General features: G+C 41.2%; 1 protein-coding gene, 1 long non-coding RNA gene and 1 other non-coding gene across 8 annotated transcripts in view; 1 reads left to right on the plus strand and 2 right to left on the minus strand.

Annotated features, from left to right (window-relative positions):
• Positions 1 to 13,067: 13,067 nt before the first annotated feature.
• Trnak-cuu lies at positions 13,068 to 13,141 on the minus strand. The gene has a single exon. It is a non-coding gene; the product is annotated as a tRNA-Lys (tRNA).
• A 483-nt stretch (positions 13,142 to 13,624) lies between these two features.
• Positions 13,625 to 21,613, minus strand: part of Abcb1 (ATP binding cassette subfamily B member 1) — a 145,258-nt gene continuing 137,269 nt past the window's right edge. For 4 of the 6 annotated variants that reach the window (XM_040735821.1, XM_040735823.1, XM_040735822.1 and 1 more), the window contains 3 exons: positions 20,925 to 21,131; positions 19,404 to 19,550; positions 16,881 to 18,790 (listed from right to left, as the gene is read on the minus strand). In XM_040735821.1, coding sequence (XP_040591755.1) covers positions 18,584 to 18,790; positions 19,404 to 19,550; positions 20,925 to 21,131 — 561 coding nt within the window. In that variant the 3' untranslated portion in view covers positions 16,881 to 18,583. Of the gene's footprint in view, positions 14,980 to 16,880; positions 18,791 to 19,403; positions 19,551 to 20,924; positions 21,132 to 21,613 lie in introns of those variants that run through there. The other 2 variants (XM_040735824.1, XM_040735825.1) reach the window with 2 other exon arrangements.
• On the plus strand, positions 18,788 to 21,544 carry LOC121136136. The gene is made up of 2 exons (XR_005873263.1): positions 18,788 to 18,987; positions 20,781 to 21,544. It is a non-coding gene; the product is annotated as an uncharacterized LOC121136136 (long non-coding RNA).

Consider the following 21,613-nt stretch of genomic DNA (forward strand, 5'->3'; position numbering starts at 1 on the left):
GAATCTTTGATGTACTGTCTCTTCCAATAGACCATGAAAAATCTTTTTTAAGTTAGCATTCCTTTAATACTATGTCTTTTGAGTGTTGGCTTTGGAGAAATTATGTAGTCTGCTTTAAAGTTAAATCTGTGCAGTGGGTATCATCTCAAAGGCTATAGGAGCCTTATTGTTAGGAGTTGTACTTTTGTAGAGTTTTGACAGGCAATGGGTACAAAGTTTTCTAAAAATAAAATGTAAAACAAAACTAACAGGAACAAAAGTATATATAATTTTTGTAACAGTTTTAAACCGAGAAATATCTTTTTATATAATATGTAGGAGCCCACAATGACACTGCTCCATCTTGACTGAAGGTCAGAGAGTTCAAATTTATTCTTGCTCCTCAAGCCAAATAGCAGGATGTTTGGCCAAAAGGCATGGATACTAAATGTCATGCTCTTCAAAACCAAATAACAGGATGTTTGACTAAAGACTTGGTTACTAGAGTTTTGAGTATTAAGGAGGTAATTATGCTTGATTGTTCCTTATATCATGGTAAGAAAGTCTTTTTACCTCCCCCCTTTTGTTTTGAGTATAAAAGGGCTTTGAGAAATAAATTTGGGGTTGCTCCCATATTCACCATTTTCAGACAAGTCAGCTGGTCCCAACAATAATAACAAACAATCCCAGGTGTTTGGTAAAGGAATTTTATCTTAAAATCTGCATAACAAATGACTTAGAGTAGCTGTGGCTCAAGACAGAATGTCATCCATAATCAGTAAAGGAGTTTAATACTTGTAAGCAGGCAACAATTTAACATTAGACTATAACTGAGAGGCAGGCGGATCTCTGTGAGTTCGAGGCTGGGCTGGACCGACAGCCTCCAAAACAATATAGAGAAACCCTGTTTCGTGAAAAAACAAAAACAACAACAACAACAAAAGAATATAACTCATATACTAACACAGCTTGGACTTTTTAGGAATCCATATCCATGCGACTCTGGAACGATGAGTAGGCACATCATACAGATGAAGGTATGCTCCTTAATCTTTTGAATTTCTAGGAGCCCTCCGGAAAACTCAAAGTCAGTTATAGACAGAAAGACCCAATATTAGAGTTTTAAACCATGTCAGCCTTTTAAAACTTTTAATTAATGGTATTATTATGCATGACTTAAGGCAGTAAATGAACAGCCACAGTTAAGGCATAGGTGCTAGCATATCAATCTGGAAGCCCCCCGGGGAACTTTCTACATGGACTCACCTTGAGAGCATCCTTTCCTTTGGTAGTAACTACGGCAGCAGGAAAGAAGTGTTTGAGGATATCCTATGTGCTTTAATTATGGATCCCACAAGACTGACAAGAGCAGAGAGAGAATGCTGGCCATTGCACATCCAGCACCTTGGTCTGGTGAGAGCTGCAACTTCACCAGGTAACGTTAGCATAATTAGGAGTGCTCCAACCCAAATCTGCTGCTACCGGGGTCTTTCTGTCTACCATTGCCCCTTCTTGAACTGTGTCTACAACTTGAGCATGCTCAATAGTATATACTTCAAATTGAGTATGTTGGGCAATGTCCCCATAAGTCTCTGTGTCGAACTTTGCTCCAGAAAGGCACAGCTCTTGTAATAGTCACAGGGCTTTTTTTTTTTTTTTAATCTGATGTAGGTAACAAATCTTTCTCCTCTTTTATGTTGAAGCTCTGCTTGTTTTGACCTCATGTAAACCCTTGAATTCAGTTACAGAATCACAGTAATTCTGTAACTAGAAAGTGAAGTCATTCACAGCTTCTTAAGAGCAGATCTCAGAACTTGGAAGCAACCTAGATGTCCCTCACCCGAAGAGTGGATAAAGAAAATGTGGTACATCTACACAATGGAGTACTATTCAGCAGAAAAAAATAATGGAATCATGAGATTCGCAGGCAAATGGATGACACTAGAAGAAACCATCCTGAGTGAGGTAACCCAGTCACAAAAAGAGAAACATGGCATGTACTCTCTCATATATGGATTTTAGACATAGATCTGGGGAGTGCCAGCCTACAATCCTATGGCCAGTGAGTCTGGGAAACAGAAACTTCATTTAGTGGCTGATCGAAGAAGAGGCAGACTCCCTTAGTTAAGTACTGAGCTGAACTCAAGAAAGCCAGTAACAGAGGGAGGACTGATGATCAAAGGGATTAAGACTGGGCTGGTTTAACTCCCAGAAACAGCTGACCAGACAAAGGTTAACTCTTGAATCCCAGGCATCAGCCTGGGAATCCAGCATGGGACTGATCAAGACCCCCTGAATCTGGGTGTCAGTGAGGAGGCCTAGGGAATCTATTGAGCCTTGGGCAGCAGATCAGTACCCATCCCAAGTATACACACGGACTTTGGACTCCCATAGAACAATGTGAGGTGCACTCTCACCCTGAACTCTTGGGGAAGGGTCTAGGCCCTGCCCTGGATGAAATGACAGACTATGGACACCCCCATGGAGGGCCTCACCCTCCCTGAGGGAATGAGGGGATAACGGGGGGGGGGGGGAGGGATTGGGGGGAGGGCACCGGAGGAGGGGAGGGAAAGGGAGAGGGACCTGGAACTGACTTGTGAAGCAACCTCGTTTCTTATCTAAATTTAAATGGGAAAATAAAATTTTAAAAAATGAAAAAAAACATTATTAAGCAATTAAGAAAGGGCTAAATACAGCCTCCATACTTACTGCAACTTGATAAAAAAAAAGAGCAGATCATACAAATAATGCTGGTATTAAAACAGTTGAGCTAATGTCCTTGTGGTAAAAGGATACATCCTTTGGGTATATGTCCAAGAGTGGCATTGTTGGGTCTTGAGGTAGACTGATTCCCAATTTTCTAAGAAACTGCCATACTGATTTCTACACATCCTCTCCAGCATAACCTTTCATTAGAGTTTTTGATTTTACCCATTGTGATATATGTAAGATGGTATCTCAGCGTCATTTTGATTTGCATTTCCCTGATGGCTAAGGATGCTGATTTCCTTAAGTGTCTTTCTGCCATTTGAGATTCTTCTGTTGAGTTTTCTCTGTTTAGATCTATACTCTCTTTTTAAATTGGATTATTTGGTATTTTGATGTCTAGTTTCTTGAGTCTTTATATATTTTGGAGATCAGTCCTCTGTCAGATGTGGGGTCAGTGAAGATGTTTTCCCATTCAATAGGCTGTTTTTTTTTTTTTTTTGTATTATTGAGTGCGCTCTTTGTCTTACAGAAGCTTCTTAGTTTCAGGAAGTCCAATTTATTAATTGTTGCTCTTAGTATCTGTGCTACTAGCATTATATTTAGGAAGTGTCCTCCTGCACCCATGCTATCTCCCACTTTCTCTTCTGTGAGGTTCAGTGTGGATGGATTTATGTCTGTGCATGGGGATAGACATGGATCTATCTGCAGTCTTCTACATGTTGACATCCAGTTCTGCCAGTAACATTTGTTGAACTTGCTTTCTTTTTTCCATAGTATAATTTTAGCTTCTTTGTCAAAAATCAGGTTCATATGTGTGTGGATTAAATTAGGATCTTTGATTCAATTCCATTAGTCTACCTGTCCATTGTTGTGTCAATACCAAGATGTTGTAATTATTCTAGCTCTGTAGTAGAGCTTGAAATCAGGGGTGGTGATGCCTCTGGAAGTTACTTTATTGTACAGGATTGTTTTAGCTGTCCTGGGTTTTTTGTTTTCCTTATGAAGTTGAGTATTGTTCTTTTGAGGACTGCATTGAATCTGTAGATTTCTTTTGGTAAGATTGCCATTTTTATTATGTTGCTCCTCCCTATCCAAGAGCATGGGAGATCTGATGCCCCTCAACCGAAGAATGGATAAAGAAAATGTGGTACATTTACACAATGGAGTATTACTCAGTGGTAAAAAAACAATGACATCATGAGATTTGTAGGCAAATGGATGAAAGTAGAAAAAAACATCCTGAGTGAGGTAACTCAGACTCAGAAAGACAAACACAATGTGGACTCACTCATAAGAGAACATTAGAAGTAAAGCAAAGAATAACCCCACAGAAGCTAGGTAACAGAGAGGACTGTAAGAGAGACATACATGAATCTCCCTGGAAACGGATCAATGTTTTCTTTTTCCCATTTTAAAGTTTTTATTTCATTTTACCCTCCCACCCCCTAGACTGCTCCCACCCCCACCCCACCCCCAGCCCAACCCCAGTCCACTCCTCCTCACTGGCAAGGGCTCCTATGCAGTAGAGTAGGACCATGATATAATCCCGGTACATGAGCTAGATTGTTGGAGTCCATTCCCTATGGTGGGATGCTATGCTCAGTGTTTAGGCATTGGAAAGGGGTCTGGCCCTGCCCTCAGCTTATAGTAGAAAGAGATATCTTGATTGAGGGAATCATTATGGGGCTATTGAAAAACTGGCACTAGGGAAAGTCTCAGGAACCTACAAGGATGACCCCAGCTAAGACCCTAAGCATTAATGGAGAGGGTGATTGAACTGGCCTTCCCCTGTAATGTAATGACTACCTGAATTGTCATCGTAGAACCTTCATCCAGCAATGCATGGAAGCAGATGCAGAGATTCACAGCCAAGCACTGGGCTGAGCTCCCAGAGTCCAGTGGAAGAGAGGGTGGAGAGATAAATGAGAAAAGGGGTCAAGCCCATTTTGGAGAAAACCACGGAAACAGCTGACCCGAGCTCGTTCTTTATCACCCACACTTGTTCTGAAGTTTCATTTCCTTTCAAAATACTTTCACAATTTTTTCAGTCCTTTCCCAAATTGTCCAACCCCTTTATTTCTTCAGTAGCCATTTCTTCTGAGAACCATGGTGAAAACTAAAGTTCCCAGCCGGTAGGGAGAAACAAACAAACAAAACAAAAAGCCACATCTGTGGGGAAGATTCTACAAGGCTCACTGAGAAATTAGAAGTCAGTGACCTGAAGAGCTGCAATGTCACAGATCCAAAAGCAATTATCCTGGACTGTCTTTAGTCCTTATTGCCCACTTCTGTGTTTGACCTAACATCCCTTTGACTATCAGGTAAAACCTTTCCAATATATTAATCCAGCCGCTCTTGAGACCTGGAAGAGATTCCCCCTCTTTGTTGTAACTCAACTGTTCAATGTCTCCACCAACGCATGTGAAAATTCCCTCCCTTGAAGTCTTTTGTTCACTGAGTGCTAAAAGTTCATGTAAACATTTCCATGTTAGAACATGTTATTCAGAAAGCTGTCATTCCTATTTGGTTGAAGAGCAATTCATTTCTTATTCCTATGTGTAGGCTTTAAAAGTATTTCTTTTATTTTTTAAGATATATTTACGTTTTTAAGAAATGCATGCTCATTCATGTTAGTGTGTCTGTGTCTTAGGGGTGCATACATGCCATACCTGAGTATAGAGGTCAAGGATAACACAGGGAGTTCAGCTCTTTCTTTCCACCACGTGGGTTCTGGGGGTCATTGAACTCAGGTGGTCATCAAGTTTGGTGACGAGTATCGTCCCCCACTGAGCCATCTTGCTGTACCCATGTGTAGGCTTTCAAATTCAACTATCAGAGCACAATATGACTTCCAAGTTCAGGGAGAGGTTTTCTGATACAATTGTGCCCTGGTAGCTGTATTTTTCTTTTCTAAGTTTGATCCTTTGATGATTTATTTATCAGATATAGATGATAATATTGTAGCAACTTTATTAAAAGCATCTTCCCTCAATATAATACTTGGGCTTTTCTCTCTCCCCTCGCTCCATATGCTCTCTTCCCCCTCCCTCCCTCTCTCCCTCCCTCCCTTTCTCCCTCCCTCCCTCCTTCCCTCCCTCTCTCCCTCCCTCCCTCTCTTATTTTTTTGAGACAGTGTACCCTGTAGCCAAAGTCAGGCTCAAACTCAAACTCTGTAAATGAGATGGCTTGAACTCCTAGTCTTCCTGTTCCCAACTCCTAAAGTGTCTAGATTACAGGTGAGCACCACTATTCCTGAATAAATCTGCATTTCTTTAATTTAAAAGGGGCTGGATAGAATAAAATAAACTATCAATATTAGAGCTATGTTCTTTTTTTTGTTTAGATTTTTACTCATTTTTTATTTTATGCGTTTGGTCTGCATGTGTGTCTGTGTACCACATCTGTGTACCACAGAGGCCAGAAAAGGATATTGGAGCCCCTGGCACTGAAGTTAAAAGTGTAAGCCACCATGTGGGTGCTGGGCACTGGGCTGGCATCCACTGGCAGGGCAGCCCGTGCTCTTAACCTTGGGGCACTGTGGCTCCAGAGGCTTTCCCCTTATTAATTGAATCTCTGTTCAGCTATCCCTGCGATTGATTCTAATACTTAATAACCTTTGTTTTCTTTGATCAAACAATTCTAAATGATGTTTTCTACTTCCAAACAAAACAAATACAGTCATATAAAGGAAGTCTCCACTGCTAAAAATTGCAACATTTCTTAGACTATGACGCTTGGAATTCACCAGTGACCTTGATCAGAAAGCATCAGACCAAATAGCGATGTATTCAGGATGGATGTCTTTTGAGGGAGCAGTGCCGTGGTCTCACACAAGGCAAGCTGCATTGCTCGATAGGCAGTTCAGGGACTTATAATCACGACTGTTGGTTTTGTCTCTTCCGTTACACCATGCAGTCAATTAAGGAAACATCTCCGAGCACCTTGTCCACTTTTCCAGTCCCCCACAGCCGGGTGAGCTAATGAAAGAGTAAGTAAGGCTTCAGGGTGTCCAGCCCACTCAGGGTTAGCCGGAGACTTGGAGAGTAAGAAGGCAAAATGGGAGTCTTCTACAGCTAGTCCAGGCACTTGGCTTTTGCCTGTGATCTCAATGCCTTCTTACTCACATTCATATCGCCAGACAGTCTTCTTCCTGACTTTGCCAGAAAAAAAAAAAGCAATTTGAGCAAAACGCCTTTCTGTGACCTCAGCTGCCTGGACAGTGCCATCCAGACATCTCCGTATGATGTGACAGCTCTGGAGTCCTGCTCCCGTTACCTGTCACAAGCCTTTCCTCTAGTTTTGCATACCGGTGTCCCTGCACAGGACTTTGCTTCTGCTCTGCTCTGCTCTGCTCTGCTGTGCTGTGCTAGGAATGCCGTTCTCCCTCGTCCTCCCCAGGAAGACCTACTCACTGAGTGTTCTTCCACTTCTGAGCCCAAGTAACACTCATTACCACGAGCACCAGGTAAGAAACACTGGTGGCCATGGTGTCATTCCACCATGGCAGAAATTACTAAGCAACAGCAAATTCACAGCCACATTAATTTGATGGCTTTGATTGACTGAGTGTTCCTGATGTACAGCAGCCACAGGTTGTGCCGTTCTAATTTTAATTACTAATGTTAATTATCAAATGTCTGTCTTGGAAACAGGCAGTTTTGGTGTCTGTTTACATGTCCTGCACACCATGGACAAGAGAAAACATGTTTGAGCCAGAACCTGGCAGAGGAGGAGGTCCTTTTCAGAAAAAAAAAACCGTCCCGGGCAAGTGTACTCACTTTTTTTTTTTTTTTTTTTTTGGTTTTTACGAGACAGGGTTTCAGAGGCTATCGGTCCAGCCTGGCCTCGAACTCACAGAGATCCGCCTGCCTCTGCCTCCCGAGTGCTGGGATTAAAGGCGTGCGCCACCACCGCCCGGCCAGTGTCCTCACTTCTGAGTGTGTGATGGGGTTAGTGTGCCTGTCACATCTCAGTCTTAGGGTGCTGTTTTCTTATAGTTCTAATTGAAGATGTCATATTCAGTGTGACTTGTGTGATATCACAGATGCCGTTTTTATTTTGGCACAAGTGAATTTTCAGTTTGTGTTTTATGAGGTGCTGGCAGGCGGTGGCTGTTTACGTGTATACAGAGGGTGGTTCTGTTTTCTTTTGGTTTTGTAGACAGGTTCGTACTATGTAGACCAGGCTGGTCTTGAACTCACAGAGATCCACCTGCCTCAGATTCTGTAGAATAACCCTTCTGTACACAGTGAAGATGTGTTGCTCTCATTGTTAATAAAATGCTGACTTGCCGATAGCTTGGCAGGATTTTCAGGGCTTGGAAGAGGGGCGGAGTCTCAGGAGTCAGGAGGAATGTCGAGCCAGATGCTGATGAGGCAACATGGGAAGTTCATAAATGAGGTCAATGAGCCTTGGGTAGCATATGGATTAGTAGAAATGGCTTAATTTAAGTTGTAAAAGCTAGTTAAAAGTACGTCTAAGCTATCGGCCTAGCATTTATAATTAATAAGTCTCTATGTGGTTATTTGGAAACTGGCTGGTGGGACAAAACATTCTGCTACAAATGGCACCCTCTGTCAGGCAACATAGATCCACATAAAGCCCGAGACTGTTTTAAAAAAGGTTCCAAACACACAAAAACAGAACCATGCATGGCTTCCTAGGCTCTCAGTCTCATGCCAACTTCAGTGCAAAGATGCATCTCCCAGCAGCAGCCTTCGGGATGGAGTGAAGCCAGCTGACTAATGCCGTGCACTAAGCTAAGCAGAGTCAGGGCTGAAATAGTAGTTTAAGATTTGTCTCATATGATCAGAAAATAATACAGATGCCCAGCAAAGACAGGTCCAGATGGAAAAAACCTCTAAACTGTTATAGTGTGTTTAAAGTATATATATAAACTTGGGAGATTAAAGAGAAAGGGATATATACATTCATATAGAATAAAAAAGGTTAAAGCAATAACATCCTTAAAAAAGAATAAAGTAATAAAATTATAACAAGCCACATAAAGATGGGAAATAGACATGTCTGTAAATTTTCTGGTGGAAGGAATGGCAGCTGCTAAAACACATTGGATTATGAAAACGGCTAGATTAAACCAACCTATATATTTTAAAAGTGTCTTGACTTCCAAATGGAAGTCAAAAGTTATGTCACTTTGGGAAATAGGTTATGCTTTTATTTCCATGGAAAACTAGAGGCTATGTATTCATACCAGGTTGATATGGGTCAGGTTTGATTGGGGAAGTCCCCCTGAAAATCCTGCCTACAGAATAAAGAAATAAGCCTAGAAAAACTATAAAACACAGATATTTTACCTGCTCAAACATAAAACAACAGCAAAAACATCTTTGGCTAATTCATGTACAATGCATAGTCTATACTTGTATTATTACAAATATGTATGTTATCTTTAAAAGTTTATGTATTTTCAGAACAAGGAGACCAGACACCAATGAAAATGAATGGTCCAGGTAATTCAGCATGTCAGAATGCCTCTGTTAGTCTCCTCAAAATTCTATGTCCAAAACAGCTTCCAGGCTGCTGGCTGTCATGACCCCAAAGATTCCAGTACCCACAAACAGCAGGAAGCAGTCTAGAGAACATCATCCACATTCCTAAGAGATAGGGTATAGGTGGGTTTTGGTTATTCAATAGATTATGAATGTTTGTCATTGTGTTCAGGGGTGCTAGTGACAAGTTGCTATTGGTCACAGTCAGAACAAAAACTAAAGAAATAAATTCAAAGATTTTTTTAAAAGAGAAAATGGGGGATATGATATAAGAATGACAGGATAAAATAGTAGATTATTAAATCTACTTTAATCCAAAATACACCCATGAATCTCAAAATATTTTACATTGGTATGGATTTTGGTTTATTGATACAAATTTAATTTTCTTATACTTTATGTCTCTACTCTTGTTTGGGGCATTGTGTTTATGCAGCTCACTTAAAATTGTAATGTACAATTAAGAAATTCAGATTAATATGTAGTCATCTATAATAGTCAAGCTTTTTATAATTAGTGAGACTTATAGTCATGTTATGTATGTTTTCAAGGCCATATGCAGATGTATTTAGATTGACAGATGATCTTCAAACACTTCAAAGACCTATAAAATCTGGCATTTAATGTGTTTAATAACCCTAGGCTTTCCATGGCAGTGAGACATGTCTGCTCCTGACAGCACAAATTTGCTTCAAAAGAGGATGAAGGGCATCGAAGAACCTCTGTGTCCAGTGCTCACTTACTCGTACAGATGGGATTTAGAGTCACTCTGCCAGGTTCTGAGGTTGTTCCACAAACTTATCCTGTCACTTGTTCTGGTAACTGATTTACATAATTCATGGTAGAAATCATAACAATTTTCTTAATAACTATTAAGTATTTAACTAGATGCCTCTGGGTCTTCAAAGAACTACTTATCTGGGAAATCAGCAAAAAAAAAAACAAACCTGAAAATGTGTTTAAAAAATAAGTATACTACAAAGATATATTTTAAACAAATAAATAGATTTTCTGTGTAAAATTATAACTACTTGGAAAATATAGAGAATAAAAATCCTGGTCATAATGCCAATCTGGAGCTCAGATAAACACGACAAAACTCTACCAGATAACTATGAGAGAAGGAAAAGGATGGCATAAAGGTATTACTTTGATCGAATGGAAATTATGTGCAGTTGTAATCAGAATCTCTGTAGGCACTTTTTGAAGGAAACTATGCCAAAGGGATTCTAGTATTTGTAAAGAAGAAAAGATATTCCAGAATTATCTAAGAGCATTCTGAAACAGCAATTAGAGAATACTAGGCCTCTTAAATAGGAGAGAAGTTTATGAGACTGTAGTCAGCACTTACTAGTTCACAAATGATAAATCAGGAGATCTCCCAGCATAGTCAAATATATATGTCTTAGGTAGGGTTTCTATTGCTGTGAAAAGACACCATGACCATGACAACTCTTTTAAAGGAACATTTAATCGGTATGGCATTTTCAGAAGTTAATTCCATTACATGGTGGTGTGCAGGCAGACATGGTGCTGGAGAAGTAGTTGAGTATCCGACATCCTGCCTTGCAGGCAACAGGAAGTGAACTGAGGCACTAGGTGTGGCTTGAGCATAGATGAGACTGAAAAGCCCGCCTCCACAGTGACACACTTCCTCCAACAAGTCACACCTGCTCCAACAAAGCCACACCTCCTAATAGTGCAACTCCCTTTGGGGCCTGTTTTCTTTTAAACAACCACAATACACACACATTGCTATCTGATAAGTCAGTGGCAAAACATGAATTATTTAGCACTAGTATCACATAACTATTAGCCATTTGCATCAATTAGACTTCTGTCAGCTGACTCTCACATGAATCTTTATAAAAATCAAATATGCATTCCCAAAAGAATAATAAACATACTATTGACAAGCAGAATGGTGTTCATCACTCAGTCCGACTGAAAGTTTTTCCAAGCATCCGTGAAACCAGCAACCATCTAAGTCAAGGCAAAAATGTGACTGCATGCAAACCCAAGTTTTTTACAGGGAGACTGGATGACCGTGTGTGGAGTAATCTTGCTAGAATGCCAACTACATATATATCTCTCTTGTGTGTCTGCAGAAATATCTTGAAAATTATGGTTGTGATCCCCTATGTTGTTGGGAGCAAGGAAGACCCAAGGCTTTCTGGTGGTCCTGAAGAAAGGACAAAGGGAACATTAAGTTCTGTGTCCAATAGCAGATGTGGCAAGGTCCTCTCTGGGGCTGGGGCCAGGGCCTTGAAAAAAATCAGTTGTGGTTTCCAGTGATCCAACTCTTCTGCCTGGGCTGGGGTTATCAGTTCTAACAAAGCTGTGTCTTAAACATCCTGTGTTCTTTTTGCCAACATTAATTTAGTGCTCTGTTGACCTTGGTCATTTTTCCCTTTTAATAATAAACATACTTGGCATAAATCATTGCCTTATGCAAGACCTCCTGGCCCCAGCCATCTGTCTTCTTTATTTCCCATTCTATCCTCCCCCTTGATACCTTGCTATTTGGGACCTTTATTCCTATAGATTCAGGTCAGATGTTACTATCCCTGTGTACTTATTCTTTTGAGCAGAAGAAATCATTTTTATAGGCACAACTGTTTTATTAGTAGCTTCAAGGAACATCAAAATTATTCCAAGTTCCTACGAAACTTTGCAAAGAATTGCCACTGGCATCCATACTTACCTCATAGAAGATCAGTAACAAGCAGTCTGGTAAGCTTAAGGTAGTAGAACTCAAAGTCTGAATTACTTTTTTGCTGAGTAGTGATAACCCAAGCTATTGGGCAGCACCCCAGTCTGAAGACGCTAAAAGCCAGTTGTGTTAACCTTCCCAGTTATTGCCCCAGATAATGTCCTGACTCGCTCCAAGATTTGCAGCTCCTGGGAGACGGGCATGAGTCAATAAGTAGTTGAGGAAGGGGATTCTGGTGGCCACATAGCAGTTTTGCTTTCTTATTTTACTTTACCTTATTTACACTTAGTTTTTGAGTAGGTGGCAGCTGGCTCATCATTCTGGAGATTACAGTCTTCCTCTCTATGCAGGGAAACTGAGCTATTGTGAAATATAAGTGAAACTGGAGGGTGGGGAATGCTTTACACATAGATTGTTGCTTTTGTTACCCATGAAGTAGTGATAGTGGGGAGAAGTTAAATAGACTCAAAGAAGAACCAACTGGTTGGTGAGATTCATAACTTTCTTCTTTTGTTTTGTTTTACTTCTTTGTGTATGTTTGTGTGTGCAGGGTACATGTGGGAGCCAGAAGACAATCACAAACGTCATTCAGCAGCCACCTATTTTGGGTTTGTTTTTATTTTATCTCTCTCCTTTCTTTTATTTAAATTAGAAACAAGCTTGTTTTACATGCCAATCCCAGTTCCCTCTCCCTCTCCACCTCCCCTGCCCTCCACCAACCCTCTTCTGCTCCCCAGGGAGGGTGAGACCTTCCATGGGGGATCTTCAAGGTCTGTCACATCATGTGGAGCAGGGCCTAGCCACCCTGCCCCCACCCATGTGTCTAAGCTGAGAGAGTATCCCTCTTTGGAGAGTGGGTAGAGTGGTGATATCTTGCACAAATAAAACCTGCCTGGGGGTCAGAGTATGGAGCTTACCACTAGCTAATCATAGAGGTCTGGAGGTCTGTACAGACAGGCAGGAAGTGACATAGCTGGGTAGTAGCAGTACATAAGCAAGAACAAACAGGATATCGCTCTCTTCTCTGTGGAGACGCTTAGGAGGTAAGGTCTGCTGTGGCTTGCTCCTTCTCTCTGATCTCTCAGCATTTCCCTCTATATCTGACTCCAGCCTTTTATTATCTAGACCAATTTAGGCCTCCGATTACAAACTGGTGACCAACGTGGGACAGGAACCCACAGCCCTGAGATTAAGAGTCTCATGCTCTACCGACTGAGCTAGCCAAGCCAGAGAAACTCACATTACAGGATGGAGCCGCTATCTTGTTTTCTGACACTTTCTCCTTAGGGCTCACTGAGTAGACAGGGCTGACTGGACAATGTCTACCTCTCTCTACCTTCCAGTACTGGGAGTCCAGGCACATACCTTCATACCATGCCTTTTCTGTAGGTGCTGGGACTGAACTCAAGTCTTTTCTACTGTTAGGTCATTCTTTTTGTCTTCTCTGAAGTTTCCATGTCCTATGAGCTGGTGCTGAGCACTGGCATTCACCTCCCTTTGCTTCTTGTCTGTGGGTACCATGTAACCCTTGCTGCATGCCTTCCTGCGACAATGGATTGTATCACCATGGGTCAAAATAAACTACTCCCTTTGGGGGATTTTTGCCAGGCAATTTTTTTTTCCGCAGCAATGAGAAAAGTACCTAAGTTATGTGCTGAATCATTTCCTTTGGATATATGCCCAGGAATGATATAGCTGGATCAAATAGTAATTGCAAATTTAAAGATTTTTAATTTTTTCCGTGTCTGTATTATGTCTGCCCGTATGTTTGTGTACTGCATTCATATCTTGTGTCCTCAGAAATCATAAGAGGGGGTCAGATTGCCTGGACCTGGAGTTATGGATACCTGTGAGTCATCACATGGGTGCTGGGAACCAAACCGGGACCTCTGTGAGATCAACAAGTGCTCCTAACCACTGAGTCATCTCTCCAGCTCTAGTAATTGTATTGTTAATGTTTTCATGAATCTAGATACTGTTGCCCATGGTGCTTACATTTATACCAGCAGCGTATAAAAGTTTATTACTTTCCATATCCTTGACAGCATCTACTATTATCACTGTTATTTTACTGTTATTTAAAATGATAGCCATTTGAACTTGGGTAAGGTGGAGTCTCAAGTTTTCACTTATACTGTCCTGATGGATTCATGATGGTCAGCATTTTTCATCTATTCATCAGCCATTTTTCTGCTTTACTTTCATTAGTTTAGCTGAGTTACAGAGTGACGGACTTCATTATGATATTTCATACATGTATCCTTGTGATTTCCATGCGTTCTTCTTTTCCCCACACAAGGACCCTCTCAGCTCATCCGCATATGGGAGAACACATCCTATGCATGGTTCTTCGTTTTACCCGTTACCTTATCTCGCTGTCCTCTCTACATCCCTCTTTCCCACTCATTGCCCCTGTATCGTCTCCCCCATGTTTTCAGTGTTTGAGAGGAAACATGCTGTGTCTGTTCTGAGTATGGTCCACTCATTTTCCAGAAAATAAGGTAATGCCATTCTTCCTTTTAAATTTTATAATTAGTTTTTTAGATATGAGTACCGTATGCCATTTCCTCTCCCTCCAAATCCTCCCATGCTCCCCCTTCTTGACTTCTTCATTTTAATTACTGTTAGGTGTATATATATATATATATACATGCATACATATGTATGTATAAATATAGCCTGCTGAGTCCATTTTGTATGACTTTTATGTTTGTGTATGTGTTAGAGCTGAATGCTTCTACCTCTCTCCGCTTCCATTAATTGCCTGTAGCTCTTCATCTAGAAGTAAGGCCATGGGAGATTTCTCCCGTCGATGTTGGAGTGTCAGCCGCCATAATGTTGAGGTTTCATGGGTGTACCTTCTCTGTCATTTATAGAAGACAACATCCCACAACAGACTTCACAGCTCTTGCGATCTTTCTCCCTCTTGTCCACGATGTCCCCAGAGCTTAAGGCGTGTGTTGTAGATGTTATCAGTTGGGCATGCACAGTACACAGTCAGTTGTTTTCTGCACTTTGACTAGTTGTCGAGGCTAGCACTCATTGTTTCTGAAGATGCCATGTGTGCTGCCAAGAAATAAAAGCAATCAACAGCCCTCCCACACTGCAAAACCTATAAATCATAGCAAGGACAAGCACAGCAAGACCGTCCCATACATACTAGCCGTGGGGGTGGGAGTCTTGCCACATTTTTTTTGAGAAATATTTTTTAGATTATTTGTCAATTTTGAAATTGGATTACTTGGTTTGTTGTTGTTGCTTTTTTAGGGATGTATCTGGATTAGTAACCATCTTTCAAACAGCTAGAAAAGATTTTGCTCCCACTCTTCGGGCTGTCACTTCATTGGGTTATTTCTTTTGCTTTGCAAAACCTTTTAAACTGGATAGAACAGTATTTGTTTAAGCTTATGTTGACTTCCTGAGCTACTGACATCATACCCAGGAAGTTGTTGTCTGTGTCAACATCTCAGAGTGCTTCCCCCTATGCTTTCTTCAAGTAGATTCAAAGTTTCAGGTGTTTTGTTATATGCAGTGGTCTTTTACCTACTCGGCACTGGTTTTGATTATGTGTAGGCATTCAGGTTTTACAGGTACATTTGCTGAAGAGCCTCCCTTTTCTCTGTTTTTCACTCTTTGCTTACGGTCAGGTGGCTGGATTTATTCCTGAGCCCTCTTTTCTGCTCCAGTGGTCTGTGTGCTTGTTTTTATGCTAGTACCTTGTTGTGTTACTATGGTTCTGTAATAGCCCTTGTAGTTGATTAATGTAATACTTCCAACTTTATTGCTTTTGTTCAAGATCATTATGGTTATTTCATTATTTTGAGCTTATTGTGAGTTTTAAATATGTTGAATATTTTGTATTTATTTCCCATTTGTTCTTCTTTTGAGAATTGCTTATTTTGTATACCTATTTCTTGACTGTTTTGTATATAATTTTGTGTTCTTCATAAATTCTAACAATATAGTTCTTAATAGATACTAATCATTTGTCAGATGACTGCTTGGAAAAGAGTGTTTACTCATCCTGTGGGATGTCTTGAGTGTATATTTTACTGTGAAGAAACTTTTTAATTCCATGCAGTCCCACTTATCAATTCTTATGATAATTTTCTGCCCACTTCACTATGTCCTATGCTTATATCTTGAAGTGTTTTATGTATCTTTTCCTCTAGCAATTTCAAAGTCTCAGGTTTTACATTCAAGCCTTTAATGTGTTTTAAATTATTTTGATACAGAGCATTGGAGAGCAATCCACTGTCATTTTGTCTGTGGGAATCCTGTTCTCCAGGAACCACTTACTGGAGAGACTGTCTTTTGCCCAACTTGAGTTTTTTGACACCTATATGAAAAGTCACATTGGTTACCTGAAAGAGTTTATTTCTGGGTTTTCTATTCCATTAATCCACATGCCTGTATTAACACTGACATGTGCTGTTTTGTTAGTATTTTTCTGTATTATAACTTGAAATGAGCATTGTTATTTCTGCTCAATACTGTTTTTGGTTATTTAGAATCTCTGGGTTTCCATATGTGTTTTAGGATTAATTTTCATGGTTCCATGAAGAACTTCATGGAATTTATTATTTGGGTTACATTGAATCTCTGGGTCACTTTTGGTAAGACAGCCATCTTCACCACATGAACTCTTAGGATCTGTGCACATGGCACATCTTTATTCTTCTAGTATTTTCTTCAGGGTCTTTCTTCAGTGTTTCAGAGTTTTCAGTATAGAGGTCTTTTGCTTTCTTGATTAGGGCTATTCTTAGGTAATACATTCTACTTACTGATTTATTTTGAGACTGTTGTAAATATGTCTGTTTCCCTCGTTTTTCTCAGCATGGTCCTTATTGGTGTACAGAAAAGCTACCCATCTACTGAAAGTACTTATCATATCTAAGCATTTTCCAGTAGAGTCTTTAGGGTCTTTTCATTATGAGATCCTCTCGTTTGCAATTACAAATATTTTCTTTTTTCCTTTTAAAATATTTTATTGTATTAAGTATACATAATAGTGAGTTTCACTGTGATGGTTTCATACATGGCCATAACATCCTTCAATCATATTCATCCAGGAGCCCTCATTCCCACTCTTGTTAAACCCCTTCATCTTCTTGGCTTGTTCTCCTTTAATGTTTGGGGTTTTGATTGTGTGTGTGTGTGTGTGTGTGTGTGAGAGAGAGAGAGAGAGAGAGAGAGAGAGAGAGAGAGAGAGAGAGAGAGAGAGAGAGAGAGAGAGAGAGAAACTTAATAAGTTCCATGGGGTTGTCTACAGAAACAAAGGTGAGAGTCTGTTTATTGGTACATGGGCACATTACCAGTGACTACACCACTGAAGAAAATGTCTTTCTCTTTCCAATAAACCACTGACTGCACGCAAATCCTTTGAGTGATATGGAGCCTGGTGAGCCCCTTGCCCTCTGATGCCAGTATGATGACAGGTCCAGTCTTATGCAGATCTTGTGCAGGTAATCCTAGCTACTATGAGACTGAGAATGTTGAAGCCATGTTATTCCTATAAGTCAGTATTCCATATCTCTCCCCACTCTTTTCTCTGGCTCTTACCTTCTTCCTGCCCTCTTTTCTATAAGGCTCCCTGAGCTTTTGAGGGAGTGATATAGATATCTCATTTATGGATGCCCATTGAACAGTCACTTCCTCTCAGTAGTTTATTTAGTGATGAGTCTGCAGTCATCACTGGCCACTGCAAAGAGAACCTTCTCTGGACAAAACTGATGGATGCACTGTTGATGACTTTTATGGGCACCTCTTCTTTGCTTCTTATTTTATCTCTTCTAATAGCTCTGTGTGTGTGTGTGTGTGTGTGTGTGTGTGTGTGTGTGTGTGTGTGTCTAACTGTAGTTTGTCTGTATATACACATGCATGTGTGGTGTTTGCACATGTGTGTATACTTGCACACACAGGAGTGTAGGGACCAGAAATTGATACCAAGATGTCCTCATTCGTTTTTTCCCTCTTACTTTTGAGATAAGGTCTCTCACTGAACCTGGAGCTCTCCATTTTGGCTAGGCTGGCTGACCACTGGAGTCTGCAGGATCTGCCTGTTTCTGCCTCTAGCACTGACATTACCAATGGACGCCACCACAACTCATTGCTTATGTAGGTGCTAGGGATCTGAACTCATGTTTGTGCATCAGTCACTTTACTCACAGACAACTGCCCCCCTCCAGTAATAGACTATTGCCTAAAAGCTAAAATTATCTACAATATTCCAGGTGGTAGAACATATAATTTCACATGAATTTTAGACAAGATAACTCAAAGAATATAAATGTTTAGTTTCACTATATATACTTTATACAAACATTTCATTAATTTTTGATACACACATAATTTGTTTAGCAAGGAAATCAGTTATAGTTACAAATGAGAAAGTATAAATAAAAGTATATATTATGAAGCATTTACTTTTAATTCTTTTATAATTTTATAGTGTAATTTAAATGATTACTTTCCATTTGATGATATATCTATTTCTGTCCCTTTAATTACAAGGTCTCTGAAAACTCTAAACTGGACTAAATGCTTCTCATTATGACAGAAAATAGATAACTGGTTATTCTAGTACATACATACTTTCTTTTAAGCTTTGGTTAAATGCTATGCGTTAATACAAATATTAAAAATATTTAACATCTTACATGGTCACAGTTCACGAGCGCTTTGCTCCGGCCTGCACACTGACCATGGAGAAATAGATGCCTTTCTGTGCCAGAAGCTGCTGGTGGGTGCCGTGCTCCTTGACCTTGCCATTCTGAATCACCACGATCAGGTCTGCGTTCTGGATGGTGGACAGGCGGTGAGCGATCACGATGCAGGTGCGGCCTTCCCTGGCTTTGTCCAGGGCTTCCTGGACAACCTGTGGACAGCCACACAGAAGATTTATGGCAAACACAGTCCTCTCCCCACAGTCCCCTCCATGACAGGCCCCAGGACTTTTACTCTGCCCTTCAACCGTGGTGCTGGAGGTGGAAGGGGGCAGAAATCGGAACCAAGGTTTCAGTCCCACCAGGAGAGAAGTGGACCCCAGTTTGGATGAGTTCTGAGACACACAAGGTAAGGGCAGTCAGTAGCGTCCATGCGACCATTTATAAACACTCAGGCCTTGCCACACAGCACGCCTAAAGCAGTTCTCTAGCCAGCTCCGCAGAGCATCAGGAAGCTGGAGCCATCACCAAAGCCATCACAGCCGTAGGCACCAGCAGCAAGTGTGTTAGGGCACGGCCAGACTTCAGCTCTTCACAGGCTGCTGCAGAGACCCCGCCTGCAGGAGCAGCTGCTGCCAGCATGCAGCTTGTAGACAGACACCATGGAGCATGAGGGTCCAGACTAGTTCCCCCTCATCACTTCAGGTCTCCTAAGTCCCAGCTGCAGGCACGTTTAAACTCCACTGGGAGCCAACAGGGCGACGCTCAGCTACTGACTCAGTGTTATCTGCCCTGGCAGAGAAAGATGTCACCTCACATCCTTACCTTTTCACTCTCTGTATCCAGAGCTGACGTTGCTTCATCCAGAAGCAAAATGTGAGGCTGCCTGACGAGGGCGCGCGCTATGGCGATGCGTTGTTTCTGCCCACCGGACAGCTGAGTCCCTTTGTCTCCTACTCTGGTGTTGTATTTCTGTGAACAGAATTTGGTTGTTCTGAAAGCAGAGCTGATGACAAAGTGCAAACACTCTGTGACCACAGAATATATAATTTTCTAATATATATATAACATATACTATAAAACATGGGTTTAACAGTCAAAATCCAAGTATGAAAACCAAATCTATGGCTCACTCATCAGTATCATCTGGGCTTTTAAGTCTCAGAGCCCTGGACCCTCCTGCCAAGTGATTCTTCTTCACCAGAGATAGGATGGGGCCTGATAATTTGTACTTCTAAAGACTGCCAAGGTGCTATTGACCCACACGCAGGCCTTGAGAGTCAGCGACTCTTATTAGTAAGGGTGACCAGGGTTTTGTTCTTTGAATGTTTGAGTCTCAGAAAGTTAATAATTCTTGGTTGGACCACACTGAGGTAATCCGTTTGATAATAGCAGTCATTTGTGAAAAGGTCAAAGGAAAAGAGAGCTTTAGAGGATTGTTTGGGCCACCTGGTGTTCATGCTTGCCTGGCTGGTTTTATCATGCGCATATTCTGTAATAATGAACATAAGTAGTGATGATGGAAGAGTGTATCCTATTTATGGAAGATCCATTAAAAAAATAAGACCTAAGAAGGTGAGAGGTTCAATTACAGGAAGCAGTGAGGGAACTCCATAGGACAATAGCCCAGGGAAGACTTTGATAGTCAACTCTAAGATTGTAGCTAAGGACTCTACAATGAACGGTACAGCAATTCTAGATTATATAATGCCACAGCCATCCTATTGACTCAGCTCCATTCGGAGAACTTTCTTTGTGGCATGAGCGGGGGTCTCTAGTCTGGCCTAACTCCATAGTGACACTTGGATCACCAAAGGGAGCTACAGAACAATCACGCCTGTTTCCTCTGCAGAAACAGTGCAGCCTGCATGGAGGCTAGAGGCTTCCTGTCTACCCTTCACCTGGGCGGGGATACTCAGATGTATCTGTAGGCTGGAAACAGGTGGATCCTCGAGCTCACAAACTGAAGGGCTGTTCCGAAGTAGAGCCTTGAGCCTGCAAACTAAAGGGCTATTCCAGTCCTCAAAGTTCCTGCCTCTTCTACTTGACTAAGTCTACTATTCAGTTCCTTCCTCACAATGACTGGTAAGGGATTGGGCAAATATAACCTCTAACTCAGGTAAGAAGTATGGATAGATGCCTCTCTGCTGGTAAGATATATTCTGGTTGCTAATTTCTCTTTACCTTTGGGCAACCTTTTAGGTTTCTGATGACAGGCCTGGGGTACAGCTCAGTGGCAGAACACTTGCCCGTCTTGTGTAATGCTCTGGGTTTCATCCCCAGAGATGGGGCAGCATCAAAGAGAAAGTGAAAGGAACGGCTAACTAGCGGGCCCACGGTACGTACGTCAGGCAGCGACTCAATGAACTGGTGGATGTTGGCCTCCTTGGCCGCCCTCACGATCTCTTCCTGGGACACGACCCTGCTGTTGTCTCCATAGGCGATGTTCTCGGCGATGCTGCAGTCAAACAGGATGGGCTCTTGGGACACAATGCCCAGGTGTGCTCGGAGCCACTGGACATTCAGTTGCTTTACTTCTTTGCCATCTAGAAACTGGGAGCAAGGGTTCACAGGTCAACTTCAGCACCAGCGCGATTCAGATTTAGTAAAGCTACTGCCGTTATTTCATAGTACAAATGACATTAAGGAAAAGGCTGTCTGGTTGATTTTTTAATTGACATGAGATAATGGGTTAAGTATTATATTTTTATGTGTATATATCAGTCAATGTACTTTCCTTTGATTTGTCTCTCACTACCTCTACAACTCTACAGCCTGAGATAAGTTCTCACTCTGTAGCCCAGGCTGGCCTGGAGCTCACACTGTAACTCGGGCAAGTCTTGAATCCACGGGAATTCTCCTTTCTCAGCTTCCAAAATACTGAGACTATAGAGATAAACTACCAGCAGCAGGATCTTACAACTCTTTTTACACAAATATTTAATAATATATTTAATGAAACAGTATATTCATATTTATTGAGAATTTAATCAGAGTTTGAGAACCAGCATTTACTAATTTTGAATGTAGTAATA

This window comes from Mesocricetus auratus, unplaced genomic scaffold, assembly GCF_017639785.1.
Source record: "Mesocricetus auratus isolate SY011 unplaced genomic scaffold, BCM_Maur_2.0 Super-Scaffold_100051, whole genome shotgun sequence".
NCBI classification, from domain to species: Eukaryota; Metazoa; Chordata; class Mammalia; order Rodentia; family Cricetidae; genus Mesocricetus; species Mesocricetus auratus.